The 19,855-nt window shown below is 34.8% G+C and overlaps 3 protein-coding genes and 1 non-coding gene across 5 annotated transcripts; 3 read left to right on the plus strand and 1 right to left on the minus strand.

The window, feature by feature from the left end:
• Window positions 1-160: 160 nt before the first annotated feature.
• LOC106438899 (uncharacterized protein Mb2253c-like) lies at window positions 161-15,538 on the plus strand. The gene is made up of 7 exons (XM_048776181.1): window positions 161-194; window positions 3,359-3,525; window positions 3,617-3,671; window positions 14,621-14,802; window positions 14,891-14,998; window positions 15,103-15,154; window positions 15,282-15,538. The coding sequence occupies exons 2-7, from the start codon at window positions 3,382-3,384 to the stop codon at window positions 15,329-15,331; spliced, it is 591 nt and encodes a 196-aa protein (XP_048632138.1). The 5' UTR covers window positions 161-194; window positions 3,359-3,381; the 3' UTR covers window positions 15,332-15,538.
• A 162-nt stretch (window positions 15,539-15,700) lies between these two features.
• LOC106438897 (U-box domain-containing protein 4-like) lies at window positions 15,701-17,106 on the minus strand. The gene has a single exon (XM_022716224.2). It carries the CDS (start codon window positions 16,937-16,939, stop codon window positions 15,875-15,877), a length of 1,065 nt encoding a protein of 354 aa, XP_022571945.2. The 5' UTR covers window positions 16,940-17,106; the 3' UTR covers window positions 15,701-15,874.
• Window positions 17,107-17,246: 140 nt separating this feature from the next.
• On the plus strand, window positions 17,247-18,576 carry LOC106438901 (V-type proton ATPase subunit G1-like). Of its 2 annotated transcripts, none has more exons than XM_048776182.1 (4): window positions 17,247-17,346; window positions 17,704-17,818; window positions 18,043-18,143; window positions 18,250-18,576. In XM_048776182.1, exons 2-4 carry the CDS (start codon window positions 17,725-17,727, stop codon window positions 18,391-18,393), a joined length of 339 nt encoding a protein of 112 aa, XP_048632139.1. In that variant the 5' UTR covers window positions 17,247-17,346; window positions 17,704-17,724; the 3' UTR covers window positions 18,394-18,576. The 2 variants fall into 2 exon arrangements, with proteins under 2 accessions (XP_048632139.1, XP_048632140.1); XM_048776183.1 differs by having other exon boundaries at window positions 17,249-17,346; window positions 17,713-17,818.
• Window positions 18,577-19,212: 636 nt separating this feature from the next.
• Window positions 19,213-19,306, plus strand: LOC125607802. The gene has a single exon (XR_007338868.1). It is a non-coding gene; the product is annotated as a small nucleolar RNA R64/Z200 family (small nucleolar RNA).
• Window positions 19,307-19,855: the final 549 nt, after the last annotated feature.

Raw genomic sequence — 19,855 nt, forward strand, 5'->3', positions numbered from 1 at the left:
AAATAAATATAAATCATTTAGGACGGGCCATGAAGTAAAGTTGCATTGGAGCCAGAAAAGGCCCAAAGGAGAAGGAGGCGGCCCGTTTAGATTAAGGGGTGGATGGTTTGTTTATAAATATAAACCTAAATGAGACGTGCTCATCCTCCACTACTACACTCGTTTACTCTTGAGCGGCACTCGTAATCAGTCAGGTACGTAGAGAAAACTTCCCAGCAGTCGTGAATCCTGATTTGATTCGCCTCCTTGCTCTCTGTTGGTTTTATTCTATCGAAAACTAAGATCGAATCGTAAGCTTTTACGTGTTTAGCTTTGCTTAATTAGTATCTATATTTTGACAGTTACCATGCATTAGTAGAACATGACGATGTTAGATCTGCACTTGTTTGCTTCATTTGGCACCCACTGATGATTGTTGGCTCATCTTATTCAATTACTATTTGCAGGAAACCCTTTGCTTTGCTTGCTATGGCTCGTCGTGACTCTCCTCCCAACTTTGCTCAAGTATCTCTATAAGCTCCCTCATTTGCTTGTTTTTTTTTTTGCATATTTTTTTTAATAATAATAATATTCTGAAATGTAATCCTCAGGACTCATGTACCATCGAGTTTGACGGTGCTTCCAGAGGAAACCCAGGAAGAGCAGGTGCAGGAGCCGTTCTCCGTGCTCCAGATAACACTGTGCTCTTCCGTTCTCGCGAGGGTTTAGGCTCTGCTACAAACAACGTTGCTGAGTACCGAGCTCTCAATCTTGGCCTCGAGACGGCTCTTAACAACGGCTTTAGAAATGTGCGCGTCCAGGGTGATTCACAGCTTGTCTGTAAGCAGGTCCAAGTTCGACTCTTTTCTTCTTATGTGTGTTCCACTACTCGTTTGTGTTGTTAGTATCTGACTATTTGTCAGCAGGTTCAAGGTGAATGGAGAACCCACCACCCGAAAATGGCTGAGCTTTGTGGACAAGCACAGGAGCTGATGAGTCAATTTGACTCATGTGATGTTCAACACGTTCCCAGGGTAAAGCCACTAACCCCCTTTTCTTTACTATCCTGCTGATTCTGATCCATTCAGTAGTTAACTTCGTTCTTAATACATTCAAAGTAAAGATGGCCGTTAACTGTTAGCTGTCTTGTTTACAGGAATTCAATTCAGAGGCTGATGCTCAAGCTAGCCGTGCGACCAATCTGGCACGTAAGTTAATTAGTCTGTGATTTGTTTAAAAGGATATGGATTCCAGTTTCTTTTTCTTATTATAGTAACCGAGGTTTTGTGTTTTCTTTTCATGTGAATTCGATGCGTATCTAGAGGGTGAAAGTCAACAAGATATTGCAGGCCGCGGCTATGGAAGAAGGGGATACTAATATCCAAGTGGAGTAATATGCTTATTCCTGTCTTCTTGTTTTCTTGTTTTGGGGAATCATGTCTTTTAGCATGTTATGTGTTAACATGATGATGAACATGCTCTTCTCTCTCTCTTTTGCTTTGTCCCACGGCATGTTGACTTTCCAAGAACATGTCTATGTCGTCTACTGCTACTTATTCTATCCAATAAGTTTTCCATATAATACTGTTTTCTTAATCTTCTATAAAATATTAATCCTTCCTTATAGTCATAGACTGTACATGTAAGGGTTATTTAGTCATATTAGTATCGATAAATTATTACCAATAGATATAGACTTCAGTGGGAAGTAGAAACTGTTAAAACCAAACTGAGATTTTTTTTTTTTTTGGTAAACAACCAAACTGAGATTTATCAACTGGAAAAATAAAAGCCAAACGCAAGGAAGTTAGATCACAGAGGCATAGCAAACTATTTACACCTTCTCTGATTGTTTGTAATCTGTGTATCTTTAGCATTAACAAGTGTAAAAAAACAAAAGGAAAGAAAGAAGGTTCAGTCATCTCACACGCTTTTACTATTTGTTGGTGCAATTCTTGCAAGAACCTCTTGATCTGTAAGGTTGACAACAACTCGACTGGGCTCTATGTTTTAAGTTGCACCCTGGTTTGCTCTGTGACAGGGGAGGATGCAGAGCCGGGTCCTGGGCCAAGCCTAACTAAACATTTTCCTTGGCCCTCCAAAAATTTTGGAAAAATTTCTTGAAAGATTTGTAAGAAAAAGTATTAAGCTTCCAAATTTGTAAAAAAAATATTAAACTTCTAAATTATTGAAATCTTTATTAAATCGTCTAAAACCATCAAAATTTCAGGGCCGTCCCTGGAAAGATGTATCGTTGGTCGGCAATTTTACTGGAAATTGGAAAGAACCGATAAAGGCAACGCACAAGAGCGGTCCACGTTTTGAAACTGAAGTTAGGCTTTCACAGGGAAAGTAAAGTCTAAACTTCTTTGATTTTATACCATTTGTGCTTAGTCTCAAGAAACGTTCCACAATCTTCCAGCATGTTGGTTTCGAGGGATCACGAAGGTTTTCTAGTTTATAATAACACTGGTGATCGTTGACAATGTGGCAGATACTACTACAAGTATATAATCAATGACGACTGGAGGCATTCAACAACTTCACCAACGGAAAGGGATGATCGAGGAAATACTAACAATATAATAGTGGTTGGAGATGTTGCTAACGTCACGCCTACTATTCAACAGCCAAGAAAGGTTAGTATTTACACTATGAACTAGTCGTGTTCTTGATACAAAGAAGCAAGAACCTGTATAGGTAATAACTGGTAGACGTTTATGCGAAGAAAGCTCTTAAACAATGTTTTTTTTGTTGGTTGTTGCAGGATGAAAATATCATAAAAGTGATAGAGAGAGTGCTGACAGAGAGCGAAAGGTTCAGGTTGGCAAAAGCAGCTCGGTGTATTGCATTCTCAGTGTGTCCAATTAGAATCTGTCCAAAATAGTTTTGTTTCAAAAAAAAAAAATCTGTTTATTTATGGCGTAAACCAAATATTACTTCAACTCTGTAAGATGAATTACTTGATTATTCAGAGAATAACAAGAATTATAAATGTATTCTCCAATTATAATCAATCATAATCCTTTATCAACATTTTTTTTTATAATCAATCATACTGCATGTGTTATTTACACTGAAACAGAAAAATCAATATAAATCATTTAGAACGGGCCAGTTGCATAGGATCCAGGGAAGGCCCAAAGGAGAAGGAGGTGGGGATGGTTGGGTTTATAAATATAAAAACCTAAGGGGACGTGGTCATCCTCCTCTACTACGTTCGTTTACTCTTGAGCGGCACTCGGAATCAGTCAGGTACGTAGAGTAGAGTGTAGAGATGATGATGATGATGATGTTAGATCTCCACTTGTTTGTTGTATTAGCTTCTTTTGGCAGCCACTGATGATTGTTAGCATATACGTTGGTTCATCTTAAGCAGGAAACACTTTGCTTTGCTTTGCTATGGCTCCTCGTGCGGATCATTCTCTTCCCAAGCCTTGGGAACGCCTTGTCGATGAATCCGGCTACTATTTCTATTGGAACCCTGAGACCGATGAAACTCAGTATGAGCGACCTACTGGCCCTCCACCTCGCAACGTTGCTCAAGTATCTCCATAAGCTCCCTCACATGCTTGTTTTTTTTTTTTTTTTGCATATATTTTTTTAAATAATAATATTCTGAAATGTAATCCTCAAGGGTTCATGTACCATCGAGTTTGACGGTGCTTCCAGAGGAAACCCAGGAAGAGCATGTAAGAATATTTTATATTCTGTGTGACCTATGTGTCTATTGGTTTAATATAAAGTTCAAGTTCATATTAATGTTTTATATTCTAATATAAGAGTTGATACCGTGATGGATCGGTTTCGAGTAATGAGTTAGAATATGGGTGTATTGTTAACCCTCCTGCTTTACCTTGGCTTATAAATATCCTTAATCCTATGATTATACACATATATATACAAGGTAGTAATAATAGAATATATTACCATAATGTAATATATATGTGAGTATATGTTGTAGTTTGGTTATAAAGAAGAGTTGTGTTACAAACATCCGTTTGATGGATATAAACCAACACGTCTCTTAGATTATTATAAAAGGACTCGTACTCCTTTTATCAATATGACGTGAAGTCTCTTTACAACACTACACTAATATCTAAAAGAGGAGATTAAGGAAGGTTTGGGATTTCCTGTCCATCAAGAAAATCATCAAAGAGAAGGTTAAAGAGGAGAAGATCAATTGGTGGGATTGCATCCAAGCATGGATCAAGGTTAGTATTTCTACCTTCTTTAGAAATATGTTAGGGTTGAATTAAATCAAATCTAGATCAGTTCTTGGTGTTGAAATAAATTAACATGTGGTATCAGAGCCATTCTAGATTTAATTAATTCACCAATTAGGCGTTTGGAAAAGTTATGAACATATATGGTTTAATCCATTTTAAAGAGTGTTCATGATCCATTTAAAAGTTAACATAAATTCTCGTAAACTGGACGGCGTAGATTGTAAACGTACTTACCGTTAAAGTGCATTTGATCAAGTCTGAGAACAAGTGTAAATTACGGTTATGAATCGAACTGCAAGTTATGCACGGATCTGGTAGTCGTTGACGTAACCTTATTTGCATGAATTAATAATATGTTCCGTTAAAAGACAAGAAGGATTCACATCTCTGCATAAATTTTAATTGTTTAAAAGTGTCAACGTGAAATCTGGGTTTCACGATAAAGGCACATGCATGATTAAGGGGTTTTGTGTAATGCGCCGTTACAAAAAAAAAAAAAAATTGGTTAGAATTAATTATTTTACTCAATTAAGTTACAGCAACATAAATTGCTGGTTTCGTTGATTCATGAATGCGTTTGAATTCATAATTATGAGTGAAATAATTAATTCATTATGGTTAAAATTCTGGACGTGTTAACGGTTACTACACACATGTATGAAAAGTCAGCAATGAGAAGTTGTGTCATGGAACAAACGTGTGCATGCATATTTTTTTACGGTTAAATGCTTCCGCTGCATTTTATTAATAGGTAACTTGTGTTATGAAATATTAAAAAAAAAAAAAATATATATAACATAATATTAGGATAAATTTACCTATTAATATTTTAATGTTTGTATAGTTTATAACATGTTAGTCACCAAAGTGATCTTGTTATTTACTTACAAATATTAAAATCTATAGAAGTTATAATTGATCTTGATCAAGGATGCTAAATGACATAAAAGTTTGATTAATCAATTAAATTATTATTTATATTTTAGGAGATCACCCAAAGGTGGATCATTAAATATAATTAATAATAAGAAAATAATTAATCATTTTTTCTATTATAGTGAATAATATATATATCCAAAGATAACATATTTATTTGACTAATGTTGATTTGATTAATATTAAAGTATATATAATTAGCATCAGTGAAAGTACTTATATTTAAATATTGCCCAAATGTTATTTAAAATATATGTGTTAAAGTTTCTATTAGTCTGAATATATATTAAAGTCTCAAAGCACTAACGGGTAAACATGTATGAATGCTTGCAGCTTCATCAAATGTGTTTGCATCTGCTAACTCTGTGGTAAAGTTTAATGGCCTCAACTATGGTGAGTGGTTCGAGCAAATCCGGTTTACACTGGGTGTAATGGCTTTGGACTCCGCCACACTAACTGATGAGGAACCCTCAGCTATTACAGTAGATAGCTCTGAATCTGAAAAGTCTCGTTATGAGAGATGGGAGCGATCTAACAGGCTGAGCTTGAACCTTATGAGGTTGACGATGGCAGAAAGTATTAAGCCATCGATGCCTAAGACAGAGAAAGCAAGGGAATTCATAGAGAAAATTAAGGAGTGTTCACAATCGGAATTGGCTGACAAGTCGATTGTAGGAAGTCTCATGAATGAGCTAACTACAAAGAAGTTTGACTGGTCTCAGCCAATCCATGATCATTTGACGCACATGTCTAATCTGGCAGCAAAGTTAACGACCTTAGGAATGGAGGTACATGAGCAATTCTTGGTCCAATTCATCATGAACTCTCTACCTCTTGAATTTAGCCAGTTCCAGGTGAATTACAACACCATTAAGGATAAATGGAACTTTAAAGAATTAAAGGCTATGCTAATTCAAGAGGAGGGGAGACTAAGGAAGATGAAAGATCAAGTTGCTAACCTCGTAGGTCTTGGAAGTGTCAGTAGCAGCAAAAGAACATCAAGTAAGAAGGACAAAAGGAATGTTAAAAACTTCGTGAAAGGACCTCAAAGTCAAATCCAGAAGGAAAAGAAGTGTTTCTTTTGTAAGCAAGTAGGACACTTCAAGAAGGATTGTCCTAAAAGGAAGGACTGGTTCGACAAGAAAGGTAAACATTACAGCTTTGTTTGCTATGAAATGAATCTTGTTGAAGTTCCTAATAATACTTGGTGGTTAGATTCTGGTGTTACTACTCATGTGTCTCATATTAAACAGGGATTCAGTTCGATCCAGCCCATAAGAGGACCTGAACAGTACTTGTTCATGGGAAACAGGATGAAGGCACAAATAGAAGGAATTGGGACGTATAGATTGATCTTGGACACTGGAAGTCATGTGGATCTTGAAGGGTGTCTCTATGTACCTGAGTGTGCTAGAAATCTTGTTTCTGTTAGTAGGTTGGACAATTTAGGATTTAGTATTAAGGTTGCACATGGTGTTTTCACATTGTACCGAAATGATTACTTTTATGGTAGTGGTATTTTATTTGATTCACTTTATAAATTCAACCTTGATGCAAAGTTTTCTGAATCTCTATTTAATGTTGAAAATCGAGGCATTAAGCGTAGCGAAATTAATGAAAGTTCTGCTTTCTTGTGGCATCAACGACTAGGTCATATTTCCAAAGAAAGAATTAAGAGGTTAATAAAGAATAAAATTCTGCCTCAGTTGGATTTCAGTGACTTAGATGTATGCATAGGCTGCATTAAGGGAAAGCAGACGAAACATACTTTAAAGAAACCATCCACAAGAAGCACTCAGCTTCTTGAGTTAATACACACCGATATATGTGGCCCTTTCGATGCTCCTTCATGGAGTGGCGAAAAATATTTCATCACATTTATCTATCTTATTAAAACTCAAGTACAAAATTGGAGTGTTTGGAGACTTGAATAGCACTTTTAAAAATTTGGAGTGTTTGGAAACATGGATTGCAGTCTTTTAAAAAAAAATATTTTTGTTTGAAAACAAGGATATTAATATTAAGAAAAAAAGTAATGGGCTTATGTTTTTTTTTTAAATTGAAAGTTATCTAGGGCACTTTTAAAATATACCAAAATGGGTCAATCTAATTCCCTAAAAATTTTTTTTTTAAACTAACCATAAAACAAAATTTAAACTTTATATACATATTTCAAATCAAAATAATAATTCAAATTTGATTTATATCAAAAATTGATTCAAAAATATACATATATTCAAAAATAGATTTTTACTAAACTATTTTTCAATAACCATTATAAAAAAATATTGTCAATATATATAAGAAAAACATAATACAAAGCCCAATTTGAAATACCAACTCAAATTATGGTTTTCATATTTCATATTAAGTTTTAAAAATATAATATATGTAATTATTTATATGATGGTATGTATAAAATACTATTAATTATATGATTACTTATATGATGGTACATATAAAATACGATTAATTATATGATGATAAAATACGATATATAATAATGAGTAGGGATGGGCTTTTGGATACTCATACGGGTTTAGTTCTGATCGGTTTGTATTTTGGGTTTTCGGGGTCAAAGATTTCAGCATTATTAGAATGTTTCTAAATTTTGGTTTGAGTTCGATTTGGATCTTTGCGGGTTTGGTTTGGGTTTGGATAACTAATTTAAACTATTTTTAAAGTCTTAAATCATTATATATTTTAAATTTCTCAAAATGTATAAATAAAATAATATATTACGTATAAATTTGAATAACATATGTCATAATACTTAAGCTTAACATATCAATTGGCTTGATTTAAAATTTTGGATACGAAATCAATAATTATTTTAAGTATTTTTGGTGATTTGAGTATACTTTAACTATTTCAGATATTTACTTTTGACTATCTATATATATTTTCAAGTATTTAAACCAATTTAAAAGTATCATTTTTGATGTTTTATATACGTTAAATCTAAAAATAATTAATATATATAAGTATATAAATCTATTTTTAGATAAATTCGGATACCCAAATACTTCGGTTCGGATCAGATTCGGTTCTCTAAATAACAAAATTTTGAATAATTAGAATATTTAATCAATTTATGTTTGGGTTTGGTACTATATCTTTGGATCGGTATCGGTTATGTTCCTCGGATTCATTTTTTCAAATCCTAATAATTACATGAAAAACAAATATCAACATATTTTTCAAAATATACACCCGCGCGCCTGCGCGGGTCAAAATCTAGTTGATGATTACTCACGGTATGGATATACCTATCTACTGCATGAAAAGTCTAAGTCTGTGAATGTCCTAGAGGTATTCATTGACGAGGTGGAAAGGCAGTTAGATAAAAAGGTTAAAATAGTGAGATCTGATAGAGGTGGTGAATTTTATGGAAAATTCGATGAAAGTGGACAATGTCCTGGTCCATTTGCAAAGTTACTTGAAAGTAGGGGCATATGTGCACAATACACAATGCCTGGTACTCCTCAGCGGAATGGTGTAGCTGAGAGGCGGAACCGTACTTTAATAGAGATGGTTAGGAGCATGTTGAGTAATTGCTCATTACCCCTTTCTTTGTGGATATATGCATTAAGAACTGCAACGTATGTGCTGAACCGGGTTCCTAGTAAGGCAGTTCCTAAGACTCCTTATGAGCTGTGGGCGGGAAGGAAACCTAGTTTAAGACATCTACGTGTGTGGGGTTGTCCAGCAGAAGTAAGGCTATATAATCCACATGAAAAGAAACTTGATTCTAGGACTGTTAGTGGATTTTTCATTGGCTATCCTGAGAAATCAAAGGGGTATACATTTTATTGTCCTAACCATAGTACGAGAATAGTTGATTCGGGTAATGCTAGGTTCATTGAAAACGGTGAAACTAGTGGGAGTGGTGAACCACGAAAAGTGGACATTAATGAAGTTCAGGTTGAAGTTCCTTCACCTGTAGTTCCACCTGAAGTAGTTGTTCCTATTGTTCCATCAGACTCTAATGACACAATAGGACAACATAATGATGAGCCAATCCCACTAGCTGAAAATACTGTTGATGAACATGTCATAATTCAAGAAGAGAATAGTGAACCACAAATACCTTCAAGGCGATCTGGAAGAGAAAGAAGATCTGCCATTTCAAACGATTACGTGGTTTACACTATTGAAAATGAATGTGACTTAAGCATGGATGACGATCCGATCTCATTCAAAATGGCCATGGAAAGTGACAATTCTGAAGAGTGGTTTGATGCCTCAAAAGAAGAAATGAAATCTATGGATGATAATCATGTATGGGACTTAGTAGAGTTGCCCGATGGTTTCAAAACCATTGGTTGTAAATGGGTCTATAAGACTAAACGTGACTCGAAAGGGAAACCTGAAAGACGCAAGACTCGTCTTGTTGCTAAAGGTTTCACCCAGAAAGATGGCATTGACTATAAAGAGACCTTCTCTCCAGTTTCAAAGAAGGATTCTCTTAGAATTGTTTTGGCTTTGGTGGCTCATTATGATCTTGAGCTTCACCAGATGGATGTGAAAACCGCCTTTCTGAATGGAGATCTTGAGGAGGAAGTATATATGGACCAACCAGAAGGATTCGTGGTCACAGGAAAAGAAAATTTGGTATGTAAGCTGAGAAAGTCAATATATGGACTAAAACAAGCTTCTCGACAATGGTATATAAAGTTTAACGATACCATCACATCATATGGTTTTGTAGAGATCATTGTTGATCGATGTATCTACATTAAGATCAGTGGGAGTAAGTTTGTGATTTTAGTCCTATATGTTGATGATATTTTTCTTGCTGCAAATGACATGAGTATGTTACATGATGTGAAGAAGTATCTCTCTAAGAACTTTGAAATGAAAGATATGGGTGAGGCATCTTATGTGATCGGGATAGAAATATTTCGAGAGAGATCACAAGGACTGTTAAGTTTGTCTCAGGAAGGATATATCAATAAGATCTTAAAGAGATATAAAATGGAGAAATGCTCTGCAGGAATAACTCCAATTCAGAAGGGGGACAAGTTCAGTAAAATGCAATGTCCTAAAAATGAATTGGAGCGTAAAGAAATGGAAAGAATTCCCTATGCATCGGTGGTTGGGAGTTTGAACTATGTTCAAACATGTACTCGACCTGATATCAACTTTGCTGTTGGAATGTTGGGTCGATATCAAAGTAATCCCGGAATGGACCATTGGAAAGCTGCAAAGAAGGTTCTCAGGTACTTGCAAGGCACCAAAGAGAACATGCTTACATATAGGAGATCTGATCAGCTGGAAGTCATTGGATATTCAGATTCAGACTATGCCGGATGCGTTGATAGCAGAAAATCGACGTTTGGCTACTTGTTCCTATTAGCTAGGGGAGCAATATCATGGAAGAGTGGAAAGCAGTCTGTCATTGCTACTTCCACTATGGAGGCTGAATTTGTGGCATGCTTTGAGGCCACAATTCATGCACTATGGCTGCGGAACTTTATCTCAGGGCTTCGGATTGTCGACACTATAGCCAAGCCGCTGAGAATTTACTGCGATAATTCTGCAGCTGTCTTCTTTTCGAAGAACGACAAGTACTCGAAGGGTGCTAAGCACATGGAGTTAAAGTACCTGTCTGTTAAAGAAGAAGTTCAGAAACAGAGAGTGTCATTCGAGCACATAAGGACGGACATGATGGTAGCGGATTCGCTAACTAAAGGTTTACCACCCAAGGCGCTCAATGGCCATGTAGAACGTATGGGTATTATAGATAAGGCTTTGCTATTTTAGTTATGGGATGCTCATTATGTATTTGACACTGAGAATTCACATAAAGTTATGTTTCTGATTTATTTATTATGTTATCATTAAAGTATGTGTATACACTTATGGTTTGTAGATAACATATGGTTGGTTTGAGAAATAAAAGTTTTTCTCATATAAGGTTTGATATAAAATTAGAATTGATTTGTGATACATGGAAGGGACTATGTCGTTTAATGGCATACAACCGCCATGATTCGATCAATCCAAATTTTAATAAAGATCAAGTGAACTCGATAGAAAAGTGCACATTAAAGTTATTGAACCCTTAAGTCGATACAAAGGTCAAGTGGGAGAATGTAAGAATATTTTATATTCTGTGTGACCTATGTGTCTATTGGTTTAATATAAAGTTCAAGTTCATATTAATGTTTTATATTCTAATATAAGAGTTGATACCGTGATGGATCGGTTTCGAGTAATGAGTTAGAATATGGGTGTATTGTTAACCCTCCTGCTTTACCTTGGCTTATAAATATCCTTAATCCTATGATTATACACATATATATACAAGGTAGTAATAATAGAATATATTACCATAATGTAATATATATGTGAGTATATGTTGTAGTTTGGTTATAAAGAAGAGTTGTGTTACAAACATCCGTTTGATGGATATAAACCAACACGTCTCTTAGATTATTATAAAAGGACTCGTACTCCTTTTATCAATACTAGATTTTTTAACCGCGCTACGCGCGGATAAAATATTATATGTATTTCTCAATTCTAAAAAATAATGTATAATATTGTATTATATTATTTAAAGAATATAAAATAAGACTACATAAATATATTTTTTATATTTTCTTTGTGAAAATCATTATGTTGTTTGATTGTTGTACTTAATTCACATATTTGCATAGATATTTGTGATAGATGAATAACTATATTTTTATTATCAGTAAATAATATATATTTATTATATAATATAAGAAAAATGGAATTATTTACTTTTTAACAAACTTGTCTCATGTTGGGGACTCGGTTATAGACATATCATATTCGAACGAAACATTTTTACACTTATCAATCTTCTTAACAATCAAGAAACAAATCTGAATATCAAAACAATATCTCATACGTTCTCTTTGTGGAATAACTGCTCTGAAAAAATTGAATTTATGCATCAAAAAGGACTGGAAACGGATGTGCATATGTGTTATCTAAGTCAGCTTTACAAAAAACTATTTATAGTTCATATATCATTTATGTCCATCCTATTTTTTTGTCCATCATTTCTTAAACATCTTGAAATAAGTAATGCTAATTAATAATAAACTTTTTGCTCACAAAATAAAAATCAAATTTGTCTAATTATCGTTTAATTTTTCTAACTGATATATGTATTTCTCAATTCTAAAAAAATAACGTATAATATTGTATTAAATTATTTAAAGAATATAAAATATGACTACATAACATAAATATATTTTTAAAATTTTCTTTGTGGAAATCATTATGTTGTTTGATTGTTGTACTTGATTCACATATTTGCATAGATATTTGTGATAGATGAATAACTATATTTTTATTATCAGTAAATAATATATATTGGTTATATAATATAAGAAAAATAAAATTATTTACTTTTTAAACAAACTTGTCTCATGTTGGGGACTCGGTTATAGACATATCATATTCGAAAGAGACAGTTTTACAGTTATCAATCTTCTTAACATTGAAAAAACAAATGTACATATCAAAACAATATCTCATACGATCTATTTGTGGAATAACTACTCTGAAGAAATTGAATTTAGGCATCAAAAAGGACTGGAAATGGATGTGCAGATATGTTATCTAAGTCTGCTTCACAAAGTACTATTCATAGTTCATATATCATTAATGTCCATCCTATTTTTTTGTCCACCATTTCTTAAACATCTTGAAATAACTGATGCTAATTAATAATAAACTTTTTGCTGGAAAAAATCAAATTTGTCTAATTATCGCTTAAATATTTTATTAATATGGTCTAAGAAGCTTTTAAGTAATATTTTATTAATATTTTATTAGTTTTTTTGTTAATTTTTAGAGGTTTTTGTATTTAAGATTTTTTTCCATATTAAGCTTCTATTTCTTTCACATAATTGATATATATATATATATATCATAAAAATTGCCATCAAATCAGTTTTACTTATTTATTATTTTGTTTTAACGAAAATACACTTTTTAAATAATTTAATTTAAAATAAAATTATATATTAATTTGCTGTATTTTAACAATTTCATTGATTTAATTAATTTGCTTTGGTGGATAACTTAAAAAGTTTTCATATGAATCGGGAAAGCAAGCTTATGTTGTTATATTATATTTATTTTGTGTATATAGAATCTATATACAATGCTAGTGTAATAAAGAAAGAACATTATTTTTTTGTAACTTCAAAAAGATACATTATTACAATTTGAAATGAATCAAAATTGAATAAAATGGTAATTAAATATTTGTAAATCTAATTGTTTAGTTGGATTTTCATGAAAAAAAAATCGATTGGTTAAACAAATGTTTCAAAATTTGTTGTGGTATTGTTTTGTCTATAAATTATAAAATTTATTAAATTAATATATTTAATTATTGCATCCTTAAATAATATTTTATTAAGACATTAGAAAAATATGTTTTGAGTTGTTTTGTCAAATTGTACAAAAATCAATGCTTTTTCATATTTGTAACTTCAAAAAGATACATTATGACAATTTGAAATTAATCAAAATTGAATAAAATGGTAATTAAATATTTGTATATCTAATTATTTTTTATCTTGTTTAGTTGGATTCTCATGAAAAAAAATCGATAGGTTAAACAAATGTTTCAAAATTTGTTGTGTTATTGTTTTGTCTATGAATTACAAAATTAATTGAATTAATATATTTAATTATTACACCCTTAAATAATATTTTATTAAGACATTAGAGAAGTATGTTTTGATTTGTTTTGTCAAAATTTTACAAAAATCTATGTTTTTTCATATTTATCACGAAAATTTATATGTTAAACTTACTTTTACAAAATTCTTAACTTTGTCACGAAAACAAAAATCTATGCTTTTTCATATTTGTCAACGTTCTCACACTTTCTAAGAATATATTAACTTAGTCACTTACTTATTTTTTTTTTACAAAACAAAGTATTGGAGTCTTGAAAGTTGAATTCATATTATTGTAAATGTACATAAGAGTTTGTGATTATATACTTAGTGGTTCTTGTATATGTGTCCAAGAAAGTTTCAATGGCTTAGTGGTAACTGTCCTATATATATCATACTAACCCGGGTTCGATTCTCTCCTTCGCATTGTTTTTTTATTTTTTACGAAAAATAAATGAGATAACATGGCAATTTCGGATTCTATGATTGGTTGATTTTTCTATCCTATGTGGACACCCTCTCCATGGCTTATATCCCCCTTTTAGTATAGTATAGATGACGTGAAGTCTCTTTACAACACTACACTAATATCTAAAAGAGGAGATTAAGGAAGGTTTGGGATTTCCTGTCCATCAAGAAAATCATCAAAGAGAAAGTTAAAGAGGAGAAGATCAATTGGTGGGATTGCATCCAAGCATGGATCAAGGTTAGTATTTCTACCTTCTTTAGAAATGTGTTAGGGTTGAATTAAATCAAATCTAGATCAGTTCTTGGTGTTGAAATAAATTAACAGAGCAGGTGCAGGAGCCGTTCTCCGTGCTTCAGATAATACTGTGCTCTTCTATCTTCGCGAGGGTTTAGGCTTTGCTACAAACAACGTTGCTGAGTATCGAGCTCTCATTCTTGGCCTCGAGTGTGCTCTTAGCAAAGGCTTTAGGAACGTGCGCGTCCAGGGAGATTCAATGCTTGTCTGTATGCAGGTCCAGTTAATTAGTTTGACTCTTTTCTTATTTGTCTACGTTCAAGCAGTCGTCTGTGTTGTTAGTATCTGACTAATTGGCAGAGCAGGTTCAAGGTGCATGGAGAGTCCAAGACCCGAAAATGGCTCAGCTTTGTGGACAAGCAAAGGAGCTTATGAGTCAGTTTACCTCATTCCACATTCAACACGTTGGCAGGGTAACCCCCTTTTCTTTAGCCTGATTTTGATGCACTCTGTAGTTAACTTCGTTGTTAATTAAACACATTCCAAGTGAAGGTGGCAATTAATTAATTGTTTGTAGGAACTCAATTCCGAGGCTGATGCTCAAGCTAACCATGCGATCAATCTGGCAGGTGAGTTAATTATTTTGTGAGCTTAAAAGGATATATGGATTCCAGTTTCTTTTTCTTATTATAATAAATGAATCTTAACCGAGGTTTTGTGTTTTCTTTTCTTGTGAACTCGATGATGCGTATCTAGAGAATGAAACGGAAGAGATTGCAGGCGGCTTTAGAAGAAGGATATACTAATATCCAAGTGGAGTAATATGCATATTATTCCTGTTTTCTTGTTTTTGGGATCATGTCTTTTAGCATGTTATGTGTTAACATAAACATGAACACGATGATGAACATGCTCTTCTCTCTCTCTTTTGCTTTGCCCCACCGCAATTTGACTTCCCAAGAACATGTCTATGTCGTCTACCACTTCTTATTCTAATCAATAAGTTTTCCATATAATACTGTTTTCTTCATCGTTTTTTAAAATATTATTGTTTCCTTATAGTCAATAGACTGCACATGTAAAGGTTATTTAGTTATATTATTACCAAGATGATAATAGATTTCAGTGGGAAGTGAAACTGTTAAAACCAAACTGAGATTTATCAACTTGAAAAATAAAAGCCAAACGCAAGGAAGATAGTTTATAAAGGCAAAGCAAAGCTAACTTTCTACATTTTAGTGCACAAACTATTTACACCCTTGTCTGATTGTTTGTCATCTGTGTATCTTCTTCTTTAAGCATTAACAAGTGTAAAAAAACAAAATATAACAAAAGGGTTGAATCATCTCTCACAGTTGGGACGATCTTCCACCGTTACTACTAACCCCAGATCTTGGCTGCCTTAAAAACTCAATCAAAGCCTCCGCCTTTTGCTTCGCTCGACTTGTCCCCGCCTGAGTAAGCGCCACAAGCGGAGGAATCGCTCCTTCCCTAGCCACCATGGTTCGATACACCACACTCTCCTCACAGAGCTGAAGCAGTATCGACACAGCAATCTCCTTCTGTCTCTGCGTCCCCACCTCCACTATCTCCACCAGCACCGGAACCCCTCCTTCCTCCACGAGCGCCGGCTTAGACTCCGGCACCGACATAAGCAGGCTCATCACAAACGCCGACTTGTCCACCATGTTGGATCCGAAGTCAGCCATCAGTTCCACCAGCGGCTTCATGATTCCCGCCTGCACGGCTCTGAGTTTGTTCTCCTTAGCAGAGCAGAGCGAGTAGAGAGCCGTCGACGCGTCCTTCTTGGCCCTGAATCCTCCGGTTTCAAGAAGGCTCACGAGGAGAGGAATCGCTCCCGATCTCCCGATCGCGACCTTGTTGTCCTCCACCTGAGATAGCCGGAGCAAAGCGCAGGCGGCGTTCTCCTTGGCGGTCGGAGTTCCCATCTTCAACGCTCTGACGAGCGGCTTGATGGCGCCGGAGGAAGCGATGAGGTCCTTGTTCTCGTCGCAGAGGGAGAGGTTGAGGATGGCGGTGACACCGTACTCCTGGAGCTGAGGATCGGAGGAGGAGATCAGGGAGATGAGAGGCTTGACGGCTCCGGCGTTGGCGATTTTGATGCGGTTCTCGGGTTTGTTCTTGGAGAGGAGCCTGATCTCCATGGCGGCTTGCTTCTGCTCGTCGACGGAGGAGGAGGAGGAGTCGAGATGAGCGACGAGGTGACGGATGAGGTCGTCGGAGTTATCGGAGGCGCAGGAGAGGAGGAGGCGGCGGCTCTCGGAGGAGGCGGAGGGGAACTCGCCGGATCTGTCGCTGTTGCAGTCGCTGAAAGCGGAGGAGTGGTCGTTGACACTCAGATTGCTGAAATTGCGACCCAAGTAGGTGAAACCGGCGCTGTTATCCGACTCCATGGATGCAGGGAAGGAGAGAGAGAGAGAGAGAGAGATCGAATCTGTGATTCGTATTGAAAGCAACAAAAACGTGGATGGTTACTTTACTTTGGGTTAGAGAGAGAGAGAGAGAGAGTGTCAGGAATATTTGTTTTTGGATGAATGAGCGAGAGACAGAAAGCGCAACAACAATCAATACATTTTTTTAATTAAATTATTAATAAATGATTGGGCCTTTTCTCTTATATCTGAGTGCAAGCTTTTTTTTTGAAAGATGGCCCATTATAAATGGGCTATCGTTTGAATTAAAACGTGGGCCATTACTCATTTTAGTAGTTTACTTACAGTTAAATTGGATAGACGTGTGAGTGATCAGATCCCCTCTCCGATTGATTGATTCTCTCCTCCTCCAAACAAGCCAAGCCAAGGTATGCCTTCTCTCTCTCTGCAATGAGATCGGTTTTTCAGCCGGAAGTCAAAACGTATCTTCGTATTGTTGACTACTTCTTAGATCTATTTTGCTTTTTTTTTCACTTGTTATGGATTGCTGCTAGATTTAACACATGATCTGCTTTCATTTAACGGATCAAGTTATGATTCTCCGACCGAACCTCTAAACCAACACTTTGAAACATTAATAGTCCTTTTTAGTACTTTCTGATTAATATTTTACGCCAAATAGTGATCAGTTAGTTGGATCACCTATTAGCTTGCGTCAAAAAAATGTTCAGAAGTTCTATTTTTGGGTTGATCCACAAACTTCATTTATCTAACAAGACTTATAGTTTGTGTAGGAGAAAAGAGAGATGGAATCGAGCAGAGGAGGAGGTCAAGGTGGGATCCAGCAGTTGCTTGCTGCTGAACAGGAAGCTCAACACATTGTCAATGCTGCCAGAACCGGTAATTTCTCTTATTTTTCTACTTTCTTAGTTTCCCCCACATGCTTGCATTCTGAATCTAAACATAAATAGTTAAATACAGATGATCTTGTGGCCGAAAATTATCCAAACTTGTATATTTATAAATGATAAGCACTTGTTGAGGATAATGCATAGTGTCCAATTTGTCTTGCTGGAGCTTTGATTATAAATGTTTGGAGTTTGATTTGTGATCTTGTGTTGCAGCAAAGATGGCAAGGCTGAAGCAAGCCAAAGAAGAGGCTGAGAAGGAGATTGCCGAATACAAGGCTAAAACTGAGCAAGACTTTCAGAGAAAACTTGAGGAGGTAATATATATTCTACAAAGTGATATAAGACAATCTAGTGTTCTTTTTTCTTCTTCTTTGTAATAATAATCCATGTATATACATACATCTGGGGGAAAACAAACAGACAAGTGGAGACTCAGGTGCGAATGTGAAGAGGCTGGAGCAAGAGACTGATGCCAAAATCGAACAGCTCAAGAACGAAGCTTCCAGGATTTCCAATGATGTTGTGGAGATGCTCCTCAAACACGTCACCACTGTCAAGAACTGAGTCTCACACTCTTATTTATTTCTCTGCTTTTTGTAATTTCTCTCTTGTTGTTGTATTCATATCTTGTTTGTTGTTGTTGGATGCGAGGCTTGAGATGTTATGTAACCAAATACACGAAACAATAATGTTTTGAGTCTTTTGCAAGAAATATTTCTTGATGAATAAATCTCTTTTGAGAAAACATGTCTTTCTCCTAACGGTTTGCTACTTAAGTTTAGTAAAGTTGGATCAATCGTGAAATCTTTTGGCAAACAGTTAGTTTAAGTCTGTCTGTGTCAAAGTCATGGGCTCGGTTCGGTTGTTCAGCCTAAAAGCCATAGTTAATGAGCCATAGAGGTGTTATATATTGGGAGTTATGAAAAAGCCCATATTCCACCACTATTTGCTAGGGTTTCTCCTCGTCACCGCCGGTGACACCTACTTTAAATATGAATCATCTCTCTCCTCCAACTTAGACTTCTCTCTATCTCTCTTTCAGTTTTTTTGGTTCATCTTCATTATTTTTCCTATCTAGATGTTTTATTTATGTGTGAGAAAGTACAATGAGAATAGATCAGATGATGAGATAATAACTGCAACAATATGATCTTCTTGATGTTCAGTATTTTTTTTTTTAATACAATGTTATCTTCGTTTTCAAAATTTGTATTGGTTTTGATTTTTGAGGATAAGAGAAAGAAGAGATATGATGAGCAACTAAATTGGTCCGTGTTTCAGATTAACCGTGACCGAAAACTTTCTTAACCAAACTCTGATCTCTAGCTAACATCTATCTTCCTTTTAAACAATAATTTGATTTTATTTATTTATCTTGCTTGGTTCCTGCGGTGATGATTTTATGAAATATTCACATGTCAGACTTCAGAGATTCTTGACGAATCAGTGAGAATGTATTCATATTTCTGAGCAGAAGACTAGTGTTTTTCCAAGCCTCATAGAAAGTTTTCAACCGTTGAAGAAATTGGACAAGAACAAATACGACTTAATCACTTTAAGAACATGATTATTGCCGCGCAGAAAGAAGAAACAAAACTTAATATTGCTGAGTTGTATCATCGTGGAAGTTATACATTATCTAATACATAAGTGCTTGAAGTACGAGCTAATCACTTTGAGAATGTGACAATTGCATTTGTTTGCCTTTTATGTTAAATTATAATGAGTCAACAAAGATCTACAATAGTCTCCAAAGATGATCAAGAGCCCGTTTGTTAAGAGTCTAAGACCGTAGCGGAACAACTAAAGAATACCCTATGGACTGTTGTGGTCGTTTATGGATCCAAAATGTTGTCCTGTCTTCAAAATATGATGGTATAATTAGGGGTTCCAAATATTTCTTGAATAACAAGGCACCTCCGTGTATTACATTTTAACAGGGTTTAATTGTTACGAAACTCAAACTACATTTAATTTGTTTGATATCAAGTATTCTTTCTTTTTGGGAAAATTGGAAAAATGCAAA

The sequence above is a fragment of the Brassica napus genome, chromosome A3 (genome assembly GCF_020379485.1).
Source record: "Brassica napus cultivar Da-Ae chromosome A3, Da-Ae, whole genome shotgun sequence".
Lineage (NCBI taxonomy): Eukaryota > Viridiplantae > Streptophyta > Magnoliopsida > Brassicales > Brassicaceae > Brassica > Brassica napus.

Excerpts from the sequence above, each read along its gene's own strand:
- LOC106438899 (XM_048776181.1), top strand. The coding sequence starts at position 3,382 with ATGGCTCCTCGTGCGGATCATTCTCTTCCCAAGCCTTGGGAACGCCTT. Across the intron at positions 3,526-3,616 it reads CACCTCGCAACGTTGCTCAA|GGTTCATGTACCATCGAGTT; the intron begins GTATCTCCATAA and ends GTAATCCTCAAG. Across the intron at positions 15,155-15,281 it reads CCATGCGATCAATCTGGCAG|AGAATGAAACGGAAGAGATT; the intron begins GTGAGTTAATTA and ends ATGCGTATCTAG.
- LOC106438897 (XM_022716224.2), bottom strand. The coding sequence starts at position 16,939 with ATGGAGTCGGATAACAGCGCCGGTTTCACCTACTTGGGTCGCAATTTC.
- LOC106438901 (XM_048776182.1), top strand. The coding sequence starts at position 17,725 with ATGGAATCGAGCAGAGGAGGAGGTCAAGGTGGGATCCAGCAGTTGCTT. Across the intron at positions 17,819-18,042 it reads TGTCAATGCTGCCAGAACCG|CAAAGATGGCAAGGCTGAAG; the intron begins GTAATTTCTCTT and ends CTTGTGTTGCAG. Across the intron at positions 18,144-18,249 it reads TTCAGAGAAAACTTGAGGAG|ACAAGTGGAGACTCAGGTGC; the intron begins GTAATATATATT and ends GAAAACAAACAG.